An 18,605-nucleotide genomic window follows, 5' to 3' on the forward strand; every position below is an offset into this window, starting at 1 on the left:
CCTACTGGCTTGGGATCTACAAAAGGGTATTTTCGGAAGATTAATAATAACCAGGGACCTGCGTCTAACGTGATGTAAACAAGAAGAATCAAGATTGTGGGGATGCTCACAGCCTTTGACCAAGGTTTGGCTGGCACAAACAGGATCGGTCCTTTGCTGTCTGTGATGGATCCTGATCCAAGTCATCCTCACAGGGCTCCCGCTGTGTATATCTTGTAGATTTGCAGGTTTGGCCTTCTCTTTACCATCACCACCCTCATGTCTATCCATGGTTGGTGAGATGATACAACAATTTGTGCGAACAAATCATAATTTAGCTGCCCATGTACTACATCGCTTTTCAGATCGAGGCGGACCAATGGCAACCATATGCCGGTGGCACACAGAAACCGCAGAGCCCCAAAGTCCCGCAAAAGTTGGCTGAGACCAACATAACGCAACAGCGATTCACCACCTCTTGCTTGGCTTCAAAGATGTTTCTAACTCAACATGCATACAGCGTGTTGCAATACCTGCGACACAACGTAGACGGCCAGCTCCACTATCTTCCCGGGCATTACTTGCTTTTACTAGTCATTACGCAGATACGCAGAAACAAGCAAGCAGGTTGCGATGCTGAGCCAACGAGCCAGTCGCATCAAAGAACATAGGGCCTGTACCCTGGCTCGTACCCCCAGACTCAGCTAACCTGGGTATTATCTAGGCGCAGTACCTTGCGTCGTCTGTCTCACATCATGATATCTAACTCGGGTGGATAGCAGAAAACCCCGCGCAAGAGAGTTATTATCGTCCATATCAAAGCAGACCAAGCAGACGATCGTTGTCCACAAATGCTTAGCTTGGCTAGCAACCCTGGTTTTCTTCTTGGCGTCTATCCAACACTTGTCCTCCAGTCAAAGCCATCAGACCCCTCCCCCTCCTTGCGAGATCATTACGTTTTTGTTTTGTCTTGTCCCAGTCGATTGCTCATCTGACGTTGATTCTCACTCACATATTAATACACGACTCGTCTGATTCCTATCAGAATGCGCATTGGAACTGCTTCAGACACTGTCATCGTTAATCATGTCTTGGTTCGGCCGACTAGGAGGGGAAAAGCGGAGTGCAAAATGCGACGACTACAGGGGTTTTACAGGGCGGCTTGCTAGCTTGTCCAACAAGACTCCCCTGTCTCTGCAACTCATCTCGAATTGAGTCCCGCCGGAGATGCAACGGTGATCAGGGAATACCGGCCTGAAAATGACACAAAAGTGGTACCCTAGTAGCCTCAGTACAACGTATTACGACTCGTGTTGTTTGGTTTCGAGTTGCATTACCCAACAGGGCAGGACCCTGGATATCCCAGACCTCATTTGTACACCAAAAACCACCAAAGAACAACGATTGACGTTTCTATTTTTTAATTTTTTTTTTAACCTTTAGACTATCACCTGTCCGATCAGCCTCCCGGCGCTCGTGCTCGATGACAGGCAGGATTTACTTTGGTCTGACAGGCTCGAGAATGTCAGTGTTGCAACCAAGCACAACCTGCAAAGCATCTGAACTGTCGTACCACGAAACTAATATTTGTGGGGTTATGGTGTGGAGCTGTACTGCCAACCCATCATCCTTCAGTCTTTTTAGGTATGGCTGTCATCACTAACCTTCAAGCTAAGTTAGTGTCAACGACACCATCTTGATCATGTACCTATGCTCGCTAACGGGTTGTTGTTCTTCGATGTGGGTTTACGGGTGATGGCCAAGGATCTGCGCCATTCTGCTCGCCCATCACACAATTAAATCACATCAGATTCGAGGAAACAAGTAGTTGTAAGTTGGGAGATTAGAAACCCCAGATATTTTGATTATCACTACCACATGCCTCAAAGCTTTGTATACCCTTTGTGAACCTCTCACACCACGTGAAATGCCGCCCATCCGTAATTCCCATATCCCAAATTGTTACAAAACAAGAAATGATGACCTCAGCTCGGGCTCCATCGGCGAGTGAGGCTAGTATCATGATAGCCTCGACTGCCTTTCACCCACCAAAATTATTTGGTCCAGCAAAGCTCGCTGTTCAGGTTGCCACATGTCTTTCATCTGCTCTGGAAATATCTCAATCCAAGCAGGTGACATTCTGAACCTCATCAGCGGCCGTCGACTGGAAAAGCGTCTCCATCGTTCCTCTTAAAAAAGTAGAAGCAAAAACTTTTTCCATCCATATCCCCAATCCGTCCTTTTTTTGGTGGTGGCTGTGGTGTGGTGTGAAAGAAGTGTTGAAAGAGAATAAGCGGGAAGAGTTTCGTGTTTCTCTCGACCTTGTAGGTCTTAGATAATTAAATTCCCATGCGAAAATGAAAACGTTACTCATAGCTTCATCAAAATCGTGTCGTTGCCAGGTCAGATTGCCCAGCAAGTGTTCGAACTTTCGTTCGTATACAGCTTGGCGTCAATTGGCGTTGTTGCCATCGGCGTAAGCACCCGTATTGGCACATACGATGTGCTCGAATCGTAGGAGGCATAATCGCTCTTCTCCCACGAGCCTTGCTGTGCTTGCGTCTGTCGTCCCTTCTGGCGAGCATTGTAACGAATGAGCGAACCCTTTCCGGGGGGAGTCTTCAAAACAATGGAAGGCTGAGGGGCCGGGGCCAATCGCTGCTCATCGTTGGCATCGCCGTCAGCTCGGCTGCCCCAAGATGTCTATAACAGTTTTGTTAGTAAAATATCAAGCCAAAACACAACCACTAGGAACATACCATATTCAATGTGATCAGGGCATAGAGCTTGACCAATCCATGGAAATACCCAAACACGACCGACACGGGCAGGAACATGACATCGCTGGGGTTTCGAATAAACAAACCCATCAGCTTGACCACCTTGGTAAAGGCAAACATGAAAACAAACTGAGACCAGAAAGCGTATCTACGGTTCTGCATATCCCAGTCTGCAGTTCCCCACCAGCACGAAGCGAGAAGAAGTGGATCAACGAGAAAAGCCAGTGAAGTGAAAGTCGCGAAATGAAGAGCGTATGTGCACCACAACTGTTGCCTATTTTTGTTAGAGACATTTGTTTCAATCATTGAAGAACGGATTTACTCACTTCCAAATGTAACGCTCAGTAACCATGCTAGTCCAGTTGCTTCGCCAATTGCTTCGAGCCCAACGAGAACATTGGTACAAAAACTTGGTGCTGTTCTCCAATGTTGTCTCAATCTCGCACTCCTTCTCATATTGAATCCATGTCTTCCATTGGTGGCTCACCAGCCAACGAGTCACAAAGTTGTCGTCGTCAGCGTTCAAAATCCACTTTCTCCACTTCTCATTCTTGAAGCCGTGGAGAAAATCGTGACTCGAGAGAATTTCAGAGCGGTAGGCACCGGTACGGCCAGACATGCAGGAAGTGCCGCCATCGATGTTGTGTGTGGCAGAGATTTCAAAGTTGCGACGCTCAATGTAAGCAGCACCCAACCAGTTCCATGCCTTGGTCGACCAAGAACCGTCGTGCTCTCGTCGAACCCGCTGGCAAGTTCCTACACCACCGATTTCAGGATCTTCGAATGGTGCCAAAATCCACGGCATAAGAGTAGAGGGCCAAGTTACATCGTCGTCCGCCATGATAGTGATGGGCGTCTCAACCTTGGGTAGGGCCTCACATACTTGAAGGCGCTTGTTCGCGATGGGGGTGTCCAAAACTCGAACTTTGGGGAATACCAAAGAGTCAGCCAACTTTTGAAGCTCCTTTCGCTTATCATGCGTTGTGACCAGGATCAGCTCAGCCGGCTCACAAGCCAAAATACTCTCCAGAGAAGGACGAAGCTCCTCAAAAGCGTTATGGATAGTAGGGATGACAACAGTAACGTCCTTGCTAGTGAAGGTCGGTTTGCTGGGAATAGGCTTTGACTTGTATGTCCAATGGCTGACGCAGTGGACTAGAAGACGGAAATAGCGATGGACCCTAGAGATGGTTAGACTTAGTTGCCAATGAAGTTCCAGCAACCCGAGATGATAGGTTGGGAGACTCTAGGGGAGCCTAGTTGCTAGATATGTGTTCTTAGAGCACGTAAAAATGACTTACCAGAGACCCAGGAAAAGGTACAGCCAGAAGGTGCTCGAATACCAAAAGTCGAAAGAAGGCATCGAGAGAGACAAGGGCCCAGCGAAGCCAAGAGGGCTGCGCCCGATACTCTGATGATCTGATTCAGACATAGTGACGTTGTGAGAGTGTTGTAATCCGGTAAGTTTGGCGTGTAAGAAGCAGGTGTTGTTGTGCCCTCAAGACGATGAGGAGTTTTAGTGATATATAACGGATATTGACGGATACCAAACAGCAAAGGTATATATCCGAAAGAACGAGAGCGAGAAGGTGTTTATAAGTGATTTCGGGGCAACAAGATTCTGAGTCTTGTAGTCTGGAATTGACAGTGGTTGACCGTCCAAGATGATTGAGGTGAGGTGGAAGTGAATCAGAGACGCTGGAAGTACCAAAGCAAAAACACTATGCACCAGAGACACAGTCGCACCTTCGCAAGATTCGAGGTAGCGGACGTATAATATACAATGACGGGAAAGGGAATTATTCAAAGATGGCCATGACAAGAGGAATTGGCCGGTGGAAGAAGAGCGAGGAGGAGGAAAAGAGGTAGTGGCGATGATAACAGCCTGGGGTGAAGATGGGGAACGGGTCTACGATATATACCTATGCCAAACCCCGTCTCCAAAACGGACCATGCATGAACATGGAGTAGAGAGGGTCCTTGATGAGGCCGCGGGCCATCGTAGTGTGTACCTAGCTGTGGTGGCACTGGTAGGGCGGCAACTACGTAGAGACAAGCGCGCAAGTCTGTCGAGATTTGATCTTGGTCTGGACAACGGAGGACAAGACGGCAGGGGTGTATTGGGTCCTGCGCTCACTGCATTAGGACCGGTGGAGCGAGGGGTTGGATGATTTGGAGGGTTGGAGGGCCCATGTATGGCGGCGGCGGCGGCTCGACTTGGGGGATAAGAGGGCACAACGATGTAGCTAATTAGTAGCGTGAATGGGATTGGTGGAGGGGGTGTACTAAGATCACAGCAAGAGACTGGCGCGCGTTATTTGAGAGGCGTTGCTGTTGAGAACCAGCAGTTCATTTTGAGTCCCGTTTCCGTTGGACGCCGACCCCGGCCGCGTCACTACCGAGAACGGTGCAAGTTTGATTTTCTCTTTTCTCCTTGCTCAGATGCTGCTACTGCAAGTTGTCGAGAAATACTGGAGCGAGTAAACAAGCGGGGAGAACAGCGACTGCGTATGGTGCAGGACAGGGCATGGGGGCGCAGGCTTGCAAGCGTGGAGTCTTCTTTAGCACATTCAACTAGGCACTCCAGTGCCTTGGCCTGAAAACTCCAGCACGTCCGTTCATTTCTCCAGGACCCTATCATCGTGGCGCCGATTCTGGACTGTCGCATGAGGGTCACGTCTCGTGCGTAGTGACAGCCCATGTCAGAGCTCTGATAGCCCTTGGCCAGTGCTGCTCGGCCCGCGGCGCACATCATGGTCCTTGTCTTTGTCGTTTCGTTGTTTTGCCTCTGGGGTCCAAGTTGAGTAGCAGGGTTTACACAAAACCTCGATGGCGTCGATGACTAGGCGGGAGAGAAGACATGGGACCTTGCTCGTGTTTAGCTTGTGGATCCAATTCCCTTGTACTGACGCGAGCGAGTAGAGTCCAAAGCCAAGCCAAGACAGAACAAGACAACCATTCAGCACAGCATAGCATTGCATCGCATTGCATTGGCTTGGTGAGGATCTGGTGGGGAGTGGATTAACAGCTGGAGGAGGCTTGAATACCTAGTCGTAGTACCAGGGACCTTGACGGTCGTCAAAGCTGCTGTATGTAGGGACCAAGCAAGCTGCGATATGGGCTATGTAGATGTGCCAGTACATCGGTTAGCCGCTCATCTTTGATGAGACAAGCATGCTCGTCGTATCAGAGTCAAAAGATGGTGTTTTGCGTCTTGCGTCTTGCGTCTTGCATCTTGCATTCGAGAGCCAAGGTAACAATGTGGAATGTAGTGGAGGAACAAATAAAGTATTGTTGTTATTTTTGCTTCTGCAGACGCGAGAGACTGGGTACAAGTCAGTCCCGTATGTATGTCTTTCAAGATTGCATGTCGACAGATGGAGAGAAGCTCACGAATCGATTGTCCAACCAGAAGCTGTGAACAGCAAAAGACAATTGGCGAGTGAGCTATTCGGTAGGTATCGAATATCCTGGGACACGCAATTTTAACATCCTGGGATGCAGGAACTGGGTCTGCGCACCGAGTGCTGGTCCAATGATGGAGGTGTAAATGTGCGCTGTATGGAGAAGATGCAGAGTAGACGAACAGGATAGAAGAAACAATCACAAGGTGGTTGCAGTAGTGATGGGCAATTAATTTGAATCCTTCTGCAGTTGAGATAAACACTTTATCGAGGTATTGTATTGCATCTTCCTTATCCTAGTCTAGTACCTTGGTAGTAGCCAAATGTTGTATTCCATGTTTCATTCTTTCATTATTAGGTACACCTGGGTAGTAGGTAGGTTGGCAACTTGGCCTCCTAGGTTGGCTCCTACCAGTTAAAGATGAGGGGGGATCAGATGGTTGGACCGGAGGTAAAATGGTAGGTGCAGATAACCTCAAATCCGAGGTCCCTTGCCTTGTCAATGCTACGTACCTACCTAGTAGCTTAGCTGTCGACACAATAGTGGAGAAAGTAGTACCTGTCTGTACCTGCTCACACCTGCAGTAGGTTGACATTTCGTGGCTTCATCGATTATCTACGTACTAATATTTCCTGTTAATAACACTAAATCCAAATATGTCACCCTATTCCCTTGCTACTTATAATTACTGTCGCAATCTGACAACCACGAACATCCGCTTTATTACGAATCCGTCTCGCTTCTCTTTGCCAACACGAACATCCACATCGGCCGCCGGATTATGGAAATCTTTCTCCGAAGTAACAAAGCAAATAAGGTGCAGAATTCCCGTGCCTTACCCGCGCAGGATGAGGCAAGACAACGATATCAGAGCACAGCAGAAAAGTATAGTACAATCTATGAGATAAGTGGCCAGAGAAAATGCATTATCACATCACATCGCATCGTCTCGCCTAGCCAAGCTGTTGAGATCGGGATTGCTCCGCCCATGGATGGCTGCCGCGTTGCCTTGCTTGCTCCAATGGCACTCGCATTTGACAGACAGGAACAGCGACTGATTATACTCGGTGGGAAACCGGCCTAGAAAAGGCAACCAGCGAGCGGACACTGCAAACCGCAGATCGTCCAACACGGCAGCTAAACAAAGGCAGGCCAGGGTTGTAGTGTTGCGGATCCTCTTCGGCTTCGGCTGATTGCTGAGATTCACATATTGAAAGACTCCGGAGGAGAACATGCAGCATCTCCGCCAGTAGCCCTGGTTTCTTCCAGTCACGGATGATTGTGTCACCTGTGTCGGCGACCTTGGAGCCTATGGCGCACGGTTCAACGCACCAAGACCGATGATCTCTGGCTAACACTAGGTCTTCAGGTCCTACAACCTCTATTAGATACTGAGTGGTGATGGGATATGACAGATGTCGCTATATGGGTGGCCTTCCATAGCAGGTATGCGACATCACAGCATTCGCCAACATGCAACTTTGCTTTGTTTCTCCTCGCTCCCCCGGAGTGGAAGCACAGGCCACTCCTGGCTACTTTTGCCAATCCCTGTCCGTTAACTCTCTGAATTTCGGATCTCAGATTGGACCCCTCAACTGAAGAGCCTTCTTATGCAGTTGGTTCTCACTGGAGTCACTGTACCTTGTTGATTATATGGATATCAAACACAAAGACGTCTTGAGCGATCGCAGATGGCAACTAAAGCCGTTGAGTCACACCATACCTGGATCTGCCATGGCTACATAATGGTAGACCTCAAACCCACATGGTCTGTTGTTGGTTTTTCCTCAAGACAGGCACCACAAGGGTCTTGGTGTGTAGTCTCATGTAGTACAGCCAAGACGGAGCCACAATCTCTAGGACCAAATGAATATCATCGGCCCCGGTCAGAAGAGGGAACGTCGGACATGAAGCAGACTGCTCAAACTCCATGCAAAAATAGCTCTGCAGCTACGGCACGGAGTACACATTCGTCAATTCAATTTGTCTAGGGGCATGTCAGTCAATGCCTGATCCAATTGGTGCGGCGATACCAATTTCGCAATGTCCTAGTGCCTGTTTTCCTGATCGATGATGAGCCTCAAAATGACCCATCCATCCTTACACGACCAACTAGACAGCTACTGGTTCTTCGCTCCTCTGAATTGCCTGTTCTTGTAAAACCATCTCCACCGTCAGCGGATTGGCACTACAACAGTTGCTGAGTCGACACTGATCAAGCTCGCCAGCTCCCGAGCCCTTACCAAATCCAATCTAGGCTCATAGAGGCTGGCGCGTGCGCTACAGCACGGTGGGTATCCTTCGTGCATCTGCCCTGTTAGGATCGTTTGATCAATACCTAGTTATCAGCCAGCACCCGTTGGTCCAAAGGCCGACTCAAGTTTCAACGCGGCGCAACGCAGCTCGACATTTTCGGCAACAGTTATCGTCCTGCAGACTACTGCAGAGCATCGGCCATATTGTTTTCCTGGTTGGCCAGAGTAGGTCTCATATTTGACTTGGCTATCTCTCAGCGAGTCACCATATCCAATATGAGCACTGTTACCTTGGACACTGCGTCGAGACATGACTGCACGCAGTCTGCAGCTATTTACAGAACGGTACTTCCGTTGGTATCTAAAGGTGCCGCATTCATTCTCAACCTCGAATAGTATCCAAAACTCCGACTACCTACCATGTCCTGCAACATAGCAGGTAGCACAAGTGGTAGGTATTATTTGATCAATCCAGTATGGGCCACTGTGGGTCAGTCCTTTTGTTTATTTTTCAACACAAGACAGGCCAGGGTCTTTTGAGGGAGTCTGCCCATCAAGACACCAGAGTGGGATCCCCACTGCACCCTGATCATGATGCCGGTCCTTTACTGCTCAAACCTCTCACGTTTGCACCTCGATTTGCCGCTATGGAGCCATTGGTATATTGACGGGCACATGCTCGAGGTAATTTTTTCTTTGGCAGACCTTGAGTAACATTGCCACCATGCGAATGAGAAATACTGCGGGCGTTGTTGGTCTAGGATATAAATCAAGTGCGGTAATATAGGTGATACTCACAATGCGTTGTGATATCACTGTCATGTAGAAAGCCAGCAAGGCCGATCTTGATGCCACTGTTTTCTTAGTTCTTCAAACGGGAAGGAAACTTGTGGAGGGGCCAGGATAACCCTAGCTTCGCTTGGAAGCCAAGGGGATCGACTTGACAGGGGAGACAGGCGATTGAAGCACGGAGCATCTGCTAAACCGACGTCGCGTCGGCAGAGCTTGCAATCTCGAAGAGAGACCTTTATCCTTGTTCCTTTCTCTATGAGAGACTCAACGCCAAACATCCTTCCACATACTACGCGGTGATATAGCTACTCTCCAATGAGCAATTTCAGTATTCTGAGCGAGGCGGTAATATGTACTGTTCGTTGCGGATTTCATCAAAAGTCTACTGATGAGGTTCATATTGCTAGGTTATCCTGTTTGAGCCTGTACCCTGGTTATGGTTAAGTATCCATGTCATGATGAACAAGATATATAGCAACATCGATATCGACGATTTTGATGACATGCGTCCTGCACTATTGCAGGTGGGGAGTTTCGTCTGCGTTTCTTCGTCGGGACAAAAATTCCACTTGTATTTTAACATATAGCCCGATGCAAGAAGCGTCAGTCAGTAATACGTAACAGACTTCACAAACAGGTTTTATAGGCGCATCTATAATCAGATCGAGGGCTGTTCTCGCGCTAGTTTTCGGCTTCCATCTACAGTGTAACTTTTGTATTGCTAATGCTGCTAAGCGTTGACAAGCACCTAGATGTGTTCTGATATATCAAGACTTGTTAACTTGACCAGCTTCTTACAGCAATTAAAACCCCACCGAAACGCAAAACTACCAAATTTTAAGACACCCTATACAAATATTTGGGAGGAGATCTAGTCATGCTGATGTAACACAACTCCTTCATAACTCAGCGTCTACGCGACTACAATCAACACGAAGTTCTCGTAAGGGTCTTTCCAACGTATATCTTTGTATTTACTTGGCATATAATCGCTCTTTTTTTTAACTGTTCCTTCAATAGGCGAAATGTCATGGCGGGGCATTGGCATGCCTCGGGGAAGTACAAGGTGCTGCCGGAGCTGCTATCGGAATAAGCATGCAGCATGGGAGCTTTCATCGTGGGCTTCGTAATACTGTCAATTATGATAGGCTGACATCTATGGTACCTGCACTAAGCGTCCTTCTCCCCTGTATCGTGAGATGGAGCCATGTTTAGGTTGCGGAAGGTTACCCGTAGGAGCTGGACTATAAATCGAAGTTGTTGATGCATATGGTTTACGAGCTAACAATAAATCTATGATAGGATGCCTGCAAACACGTCACGACGGTTATTAGACACACAGATTCTGTCCTATTATAATTCCCTTTGTCACTGTTGTCGCCACGACGGGTTTCCAATGATGTGGTTGTCGTTATGCCATCTGGCATCGTCTGAGTGACGTGTGAAACTCTGAGCTTTGACAGCAACCATGGCAAATACAACTGTCAGAACATGCCTGATAGACCGAAAAGATACAAAAGATCAATACATTCCAATGATTAAGCTCTATCAGCGTTGTCTGTGGAAACTTGTGGATTCCTTACTCACACCGCAACTTCAATAGCTACCCTGTAGGGAGGACACAACACATCCATGTCCTAAAAGGAGGTTCCGAACATGAGATAATCGTGGTAAGGAAACTTACGATTAGACTATGGTTAATCTGAAGGATTGTAATATTGATTTGAAATCTTCTGGGTCTGTGCTGTTGAGCGTACATTCTAAACTTGGCGGTTTAATCTTATGGACCTTGACAAAGCATCACTCGGATCTTGAAGAATAGTGACACCAACAGAAAAGCTGTGCTATCATTGAAGAAATAAACGTAGAGTGAATGGATAGTGTCTAGAAGTCACACGAATGACAGTTAGGCTGATATCTGACTACTTTTACAGTTGCTAAACTATAACTATAGTCACCAGCCTATGTTCGTGATTCTCGAAAGTGACGCTTTTCTTACGAAGCGTAATATAGGACCAATGAACAGACCTGCCTGATAAAGGTGAGTATGTATTGTAAGCGGTATAACGATGCGACGATGCTCGGAAAAGCGACGAGTGCAGCCGTGACACTTTAATGCATCACTCAGCGTTCACTTTTTTATCCAATTGATGCATATAAAGGTTTGAAACAACTCGGCAATCTTTCTCAATTGTGAACTCTCTATATAAGTCTGACAGTACACTATCAGTATTCGTAGAAAAGAACACCTGTGACCATGGTAGTATTACTCTAGAAGTATAACAGTAAGATAGATAGCAGTCAAGGTCAGTGAGAATATAAGACTGTAGCGTTGATACTAAGACCTCACAGCGAGATAATAGATATAGCCCTTTTACACTAGATAACAATACTTTGATATTGCTCTTATTGTTATACACTGTTTAGTATATCCTCTACATGCACGTCCATAGAATCTAACAGGATTCTATATATCTCAATCTCATAAAGAACAACATACTCGCAGCGACGAAGTGACAGTCATAGTTGTAACTTGAAATTGAATTCATTACAATGTCAATGCTATGAAATAAAGTCAATCCTGGTGTCTCTTTCCCGCACTATTAGTGTATCAGAATGCAGATCATGAAACAATATAGCCACGAGCTGACGATATGATCGAAACGAAACAAGCCTCACCTTAAGAGGATTCGAGTTTCAGCCAAGACGGTTCGTACCGTGTTTCAATGTATAGAGGCAGGGACTCGCCTACATCGCAACGATGATTCGTTCGACAGCAATGTCGGTCGAAGAGCCTCAAGTGAGGTTCACGTGGGTCGCATTCGAATAAATACTGTTCAAGTAGATAATAGAAACACCATAGTAGCTTGAGCAAGTATCTGGTCTAAGAGTGTGCTATATTTTTGCCTGATCTTCTTCAAGTCCTTACTTTGCGGCCAGCCTGACATGAAGTGTCTCAGTGAACACAACCGCAAGAGTGATGATGCAGTCGATCATTCTATCCGTTATGATCTGACTGCAGTAATAGATCATCTTCAACTCTTGTGGAAAACAACCATGAAGTACTATGACGAAACTTGTAACTCGTTTCAAAAATCCTTTGAGACTGGTAGTTGGAACACACTCTATCCGTATATGTATATGTACGTGGAGCTGATGCTACCTGCACAATGATTAGCATGAAATGCAAGAAACGTACAACTCAATTTGATAGGAGTGTATATAGCATATCCAGTCTACATGTTAATTTCGAGTCAAACAAGAAAGTTTCTTCAACAGGTGGATACAGATGTCATCATGCCCAGGCTGGCCTGTGGGTTTGAAGTATGACAGTCCGGAGGTGAGTTAGTAATCTCCACTCGGTATACCTTTTGAGGATAAGGTGAACGGAGACGACGGAGATGGGGTATTAAAGACTCAAATGACATATTTGAAGAGATATACACAGACTTTTCTGCGTGTCTGAACCAATAACTGACTGGCTGTTCAGAAAGAGGCGCATTTGTAATGACTAGTTACACTGTACCTGGTGGGAGAAGAGGAAGATAAGACACATAGACGAAGGCATCTGTCTGTGCATGAGGCAGTGTTGGAGATCCATTTCTACGAGTCTATTCCCACCTGACTTGAGCACGAGAGGACCTGTAAAGCCATCAAGGCGGGGGAAAGAGGAGAAGGAGGGGTTGATGAAGATGAGGAGAGGGGCAAAGAGGACGCTATAGACATTGTGGCGCAAGTTAAAGAGATGCTAGTCGAGGACCCTTTTTGGGGAAGATCTATAGCTGCGATATAATGGTAGAGTGGAGAGTTTATCATGTGTTAAAAGATTTGGTGTCGGTGAGAATATATGGTTGATGTGATAGTGAATCTTGCAAGGGTTTCGACTTTTGATGTCGTGCATCACTGAATTGCAAGTATGGATGTCGAATCCGAGAAGAGAGATGGCCAGGGGAAGACTATTTGATGGCGTTCCTGTACCTGATGACGATGGGCTGGTGGCGCAGTCTGGATTGTTTCCCCTCACCCAACAAATCGCAGGGACTGAGCAGAGAAGGAATGAGTAGACACACGGTTATTAAAGGTTAAAAGCCTCATCGTACTCTGTAGATTAAACGCACTGCTGTAGCTAGATAATGAATGGCATTAAATCACAAAGGCTATGCAGATGATGTATGTTCAAGGCTGAGTGAGTGCCGTGTCATCAATCTCAAACCCCATAACGCGTCTATCCCACAGATACTATCTAAGCCTCGACAGATACGTTAGCCGCTTCCGTGGTCGGTGATGAGTCTTTTAGGCTATGTATGTGAGAAAAGAGGCAATGATGACATGGAAAGCTGGACTGGCCTAGATCAAGTGATCGACCACTAGTGCCAAGGGAACAAGGGACAAGTTGTGGTCGAGGCCAAGATAAGGAACGCGGGTAGAACGGGCAGACAGAGGTAATTAAAACAAGCGAGAGTGCAACGGAACAGACAAATGGACGCGTTTTGAGATAAAATGATTAATTGACTGATTAGTCGCGTAGTTTGAAAAGTTTGGTTCGTTTTGCTATTGATCGAATAAAAATTATGTACGAATGACATGTGCAGTGAGCAGGATGATGTGCTGACGTTACAGGAACCGAGATAAAAACCCCGCAAACAGAAGCAATCTTGGACGATCTGGAAGAAACGATGGACGTTATGACGGATACTGGGTTATAGATGAGACTGATATCCGGGGGATCAACATGGGATGAAACGGTATGTGATGCAAAGAGTCACAGATCTGGGAAGCACATTCATTACACAAATTATGAACGAGGCTGAGGGAAATACTCGCTTATTATACAATAACTACCTCTAACATAGGTACATACACGGTATCACACACTCTTTTCCCATCATCCGAGAAGGGCCGATCAAGTGGTCTACACTACCAAAGTAAAGCTGTCGAGGCTATAGTACTGGCGTACCAATAGTTCCTTTTATTCTCTCTGTAACAGCTTTCCTGTGCTTCTTCAAGGCGCATCATCACTTTGAATCCTACTCTTCTCATTGGGTCATCTCTGTTTCCCCTCCATCGAAACAGATACGGACTGCTGCATCTCATGTTCCAAGAATTATCTACTCCCCCGCAAACGCCCCCAATCTCACCTACAGGCTTTATCTGTGGTGTTATCAGCCGCCAAGATACGGTAGGCTAGGCTACCTAGGCTAGATAGTGTAGGTACCTCTGGCAGAGCATCGAAATACATCTTCAAGTGACTGACTGATCATCATCACTCACCTACTCGTTGTCTTATCTTCCCATGTCTTAGACTCCTGAATCAAAACCCCGCCTTCTTCAGGGACTCTTCCCCTTTTCCGCTTTACCGCCTCTCTTTCTCAAGGCTCAACAATCCGTCAAGCTCAAGCGATCGCTGCAAGACATGGTATTTCTACGGTTCATCACATTTTTCTTTGACAGACCGACCTTCTTCGCTTGGCAGCTTCCGCGGCCGAGAGACCCTGACCAATCCCTGCTCAGGGAAACATACTGTGGATGAACAAGTGGGAAACAGGAAGCTCAACCCTCTCGATTGACTGGTCAACGTCCCAGAGTCTACCTACTAAACCCCACGTGCCCATAGTCTGAATGAGGCTGAATATGGCCTAGAACGTCTTGACATTGGCTGGGATACTCGGCTTCGCTGCCACCGAAACCCAGTTTTCTGTAGGTACGGGTTACCGGTATCTTGTTCCCATGTCTTCCGGGGCTATGTTTTGCTGAGTCTGAGTCTGAGAGTGATAGCGATTGTAGTACCTACAGTAGTAGCCTCTTTCTGGACGCACCGCCATTCTGAACTCTCCACTCACTGGACTGGAACTGCCTCCGCCGCTCTCACCGTCGTAATCTGCCGCCTCTTACACGGCCACAGTGAGAGACGACACCTGGAAAGACAGAGATAGATATTACCGTCTTACCCTCCCTGTTCGTTTCCCCCCTCCTCTTTCTTTCTATCATATCATTCCAAATCAACCATCTCAGCTCGAGTCACATCAGAGGGGAAAAAAGCAAAAACTCTCCTTCTCGGTTCTGCTCTCGCTTGACTTTGCCGGATCTCCTTTGGTATTCCTTGGCTTTTCGAGTCTTGAGTTCTTTGGGTCGACTCCTCCTTTTTACCCACCCACTACTCTCGGTTCTCTAGGACACCCCTGGTAGCCTAGAACCAAACCTAGAACTTTAGAGCCAGGCTTTTCCCCCCCGGGTCCCCGTCCAGTTCAGTCTTCTATTGCGACATTTCCAGTCCTTGTTATTGCTTCTGGTTTCCAGTCTTGTCCTGTCTTGATTGTTTACCTTATTTTTTGCTGTACGCTGGTCGTTTTCCCTAAAGAGCGAGCAGTCGGTCAGTTGTTTGTCTACCTGTCTATTTGTTTGTTTGTTGTATTCTCTTTAGCCTTTACACTCTGTGCAACTTGAACAAGAGAATTCATTCATGATGCTCTGAGATACGCTGGGCGTGCGACAGACTCCTCATCACCCGCTGCGCTGCGCCCGTATCCGTGCAACGGGCGACAAGAGACAAGACAAGAAAAGACCACCACCACCAACAACTTAACCTCGGAGCCGACAACTCAAACCCCTCGTATAGAATCTCTGACCTGCTTATCCTTTTTACCTCTTGCAATCCTCTTTCCCCATCTCTGCTGCTTGACCTTGACTGGTTCTAAATGGCAATGGCGCAAACCAGCAGTCCGATACCGATCCACGGTTATGGACATGGACACGCAAAAATAACAAAATCACGAAGCCGACCAGCTGTAAAGCCTATCCTCAAGAAACTACAATCGCACCATTCGCATTCAGAAAAGAATTCTCTCGATTTGGATCGCGGTTGGGACGAACAGGGCCAATTTGGTTATTCCTCGTATAATGTTGATGGCGACGACTCGTCTTACACGGCAGGTGCCTCAGCACTGCCAACACCTGCCGGTAGAGTCCGCGATGTTAGCTTTTCTGTGTCGGCCACTGAACTCAGTACCGGAGGCAAACGCTCAACCAAATATTCGCATGCTCGTTCGACAAGCGGCACTTCCCACGCTTCCCACGCTTCACACGCTTCTGTAGCAACTTCTACCAGTGGTGGCCGAAACGGATCATTTGTCCATCCTTTTCAACAAACACCACGAACCTCGACGCCTCCCCTCTCCTACGCCAACTCACTCGCCTCGCTTGACAACACCAACGGCCCTCGCGATTGCTCACCTACAATTACCGAGAACGAAGACGACGTCGATTTTGAGTCTGCAAACCTTCAATCTTCAGCTCGTGCATATCCTCTACAGCACTCAGCACCTCACCCACGCCGCCCTTCGCTTGCAAGTCAGCGCACCAGCTCGCTATCTGACGTGAACCAGCCTGTGCGCATTACTGCACACGGTCGTACTTCCTCTGGAATTTCTTCAAGAAAACCCCATAGTATTGTAACTCGCAGCCGTTCCGACCTGCACCTTAACACAGGCTCTACAACGGCAATCGACTCTGCATCGAGTGCCAGTCCACCATCGGGCTCTTGGGTTTCCCCACAGATGATTGCCGCATCTACTTCTTCTAATGCTATGTCCCCTCTCCGCAGCTCTCTCGACATGAGTGGTTTCCGTATTCGCTCGCGCAGCGAGGTCGACACTGCTACACGCCAGGAGAATGTTCGCGAAGCTCGTCGCAAGTTTGAGGAGAAGGAGAAGGCCAAGGAAGAGAAGTATGCTCGTGAGCAGATTCGTAAGCAGGAGCGTGCGGAGAGTCGCGAAGCTCATCGCTTCAACAAGAATGGCCGCAAGAGCAGTTTTGCAACATCTCGCATGTCGTGCGATCGAGTGTCCACTAGCATTGACCTCCGACCCAGCATCTCCCGCAAGACTACAGGCAATGGCAACGGTAACGGCGTTGGTTTGGGTCTCACCAATGAGAACGAAAAGGTTGAGTTCGCTGCGTCAAGTTACGATACTGCGCACAGAGGCACTACGCCTGGCTCTCGAGCCGACGATGTGCACTTTCAGTCAACTCACCGAGCCAACAATGCCAAGCGAAAAACCACCAGTGCCTGGACTGCCTTTGTTTTGTGGTTGAGAACGCGACTGCTCAAGCTTGGTCGACGATAGGAGAAATACACCAGCGAGACCAAGACCAAACTCAAGACCAAGCTGTCTGGCAACAAAAAGAGCTTTGTTGTCAAAACCCCCTATCAGAATTATCACCCACAACAGGCGGCGAGTCCATTCAACAGCTCCTATTTCCCGACACCATATACCCCACGCCGATAGATCTACACAGACAGACTCGGCACCAAGCGGCAAACACACATTTACCGCGAGGCTACTTCCTTACACGATACCTTGATTTTTACAATGCGTGATCCCGGGAAGCAGCTTAAACACCCACTTCCCATCCGCTTACGCATCCAAACACGCGCTCACGGCCTTGAAAGCAACGCGGCGATGGAAACGGTCAAATTTTGACGACCGGATTCAACCGGACAGGACAGGACAGGACAGTTATGTTTTGAAATTTTACCAGGCAAGGAGTTGGGGTTTACCACTTTGTTTTTGTTTTTATCTTCGTTTTCATTTTTTTCTCTATACCGGCATGCATGGCCATGGTTGCATCAACGGAATCAAAGCTTACGTGGGATGGCACCCAAGAACTGAACTGAAAGTCAGTTCTGCTGATTTTGAGAGGATTTTGTTGCATTGTTTCTGTTTTTTTGAGGTACCATAATACCTCCCTCGGCCGATGTGGTCTGAGGCATACGGATAGGACGGCTTTCAGGCGCTTCTACTAGAAAAACACGAACAAAGCATTACAGGCAATTTGCCTCTCTTACGTTACTCTCTTGGCAATCCCATATCGTGAACTAACAACACCTCATTTTGTAGTAGTGACTCAGTATGCCAAGCGAAATTATACGAATTGTGAGGTCAAAAATTATGTAGAACGAATGGCGCATTACTAACTTCCATGAATCGACAGTAATCCATATAATTTGATTACCCAATCTAAAGAGGCGGCCAACATGTGAATTCATACATTTGACTTCAAAACTAACAAAACCCCTCTCTTTTCGTAAGAGCCAAGAAGAGCCACTGCATCGTACGTGTTTATCATGGTGGCTCAGTATCGCCCCTTTACTTTCACATGACACTGATTTGCACATGACGTTCGTTTGCAGCTGGGATCTTCGTTGCAGACAATCTCCTAGGTTCGGGCCAAGAGTGGGCCGATCAAAAGTCAATCCCAATGCCAACTGTGGGGAAGAATGAGAGGCCAGGAGCCAGGATCATTCTGAGGCTTGGGGCTAATAATCTCATGACCTCTTACAGGCCAAAGTGCACTAACTAATTCTTAGACTCAAGACAGTAATTAGTAAATAATC

General features: G+C 47.4%; 3 protein-coding genes across 3 annotated transcripts; 1 reads left to right on the forward strand and 2 right to left on the reverse strand.

The window, feature by feature from the left end:
* Window positions 1-2,382: 2,382 nt before the first annotated feature.
* Window positions 2,383-4,191, reverse strand: FSST1_003519 (nucleotide-diphospho-sugar transferase; the record flags this gene model as incomplete). Its single annotated transcript, XM_083229605.1, has 4 exons — window positions 2,383-2,682; window positions 2,739-3,033; window positions 3,086-3,940; window positions 4,061-4,191. The coding sequence occupies 4 exons, from the start codon at window positions 4,189-4,191 to the stop codon at window positions 2,383-2,385; spliced, it is 1,581 nt and encodes a 526-aa protein (XP_083086949.1).
* Window positions 4,192-8,509: 4,318 nt separating this feature from the next.
* FSST1_003520 (uncharacterized protein) lies at window positions 8,510-8,731 on the reverse strand (the record flags this gene model as incomplete). The annotated part of the gene is made up of 1 exon (XM_083229607.1): window positions 8,510-8,731. The coding sequence occupies one exon, from the start codon at window positions 8,729-8,731 to the stop codon at window positions 8,510-8,512; it is 222 nt and encodes a 73-aa protein (XP_083086950.1).
* A 7,175-nt stretch (window positions 8,732-15,906) lies between these two features.
* FSST1_003521 (uncharacterized protein) lies at window positions 15,907-17,334 on the forward strand (the record flags this gene model as incomplete). The annotated part of the gene is made up of 1 exon (XM_083229608.1): window positions 15,907-17,334. The coding sequence occupies one exon, from the start codon at window positions 15,907-15,909 to the stop codon at window positions 17,332-17,334; it is 1,428 nt and encodes a 475-aa protein (XP_083086951.1).
* Between the last annotated feature and the right edge of the window lie 1,271 nt (window positions 17,335-18,605).

The sequence above is a fragment of the Fusarium sambucinum genome, chromosome I, assembly GCF_050947815.1.
Source record: "Fusarium sambucinum isolate potato_lamoka chromosome I, whole genome shotgun sequence".
Lineage (NCBI taxonomy): Eukaryota > Fungi > Ascomycota > Sordariomycetes > Hypocreales > Nectriaceae > Fusarium > Fusarium sambucinum.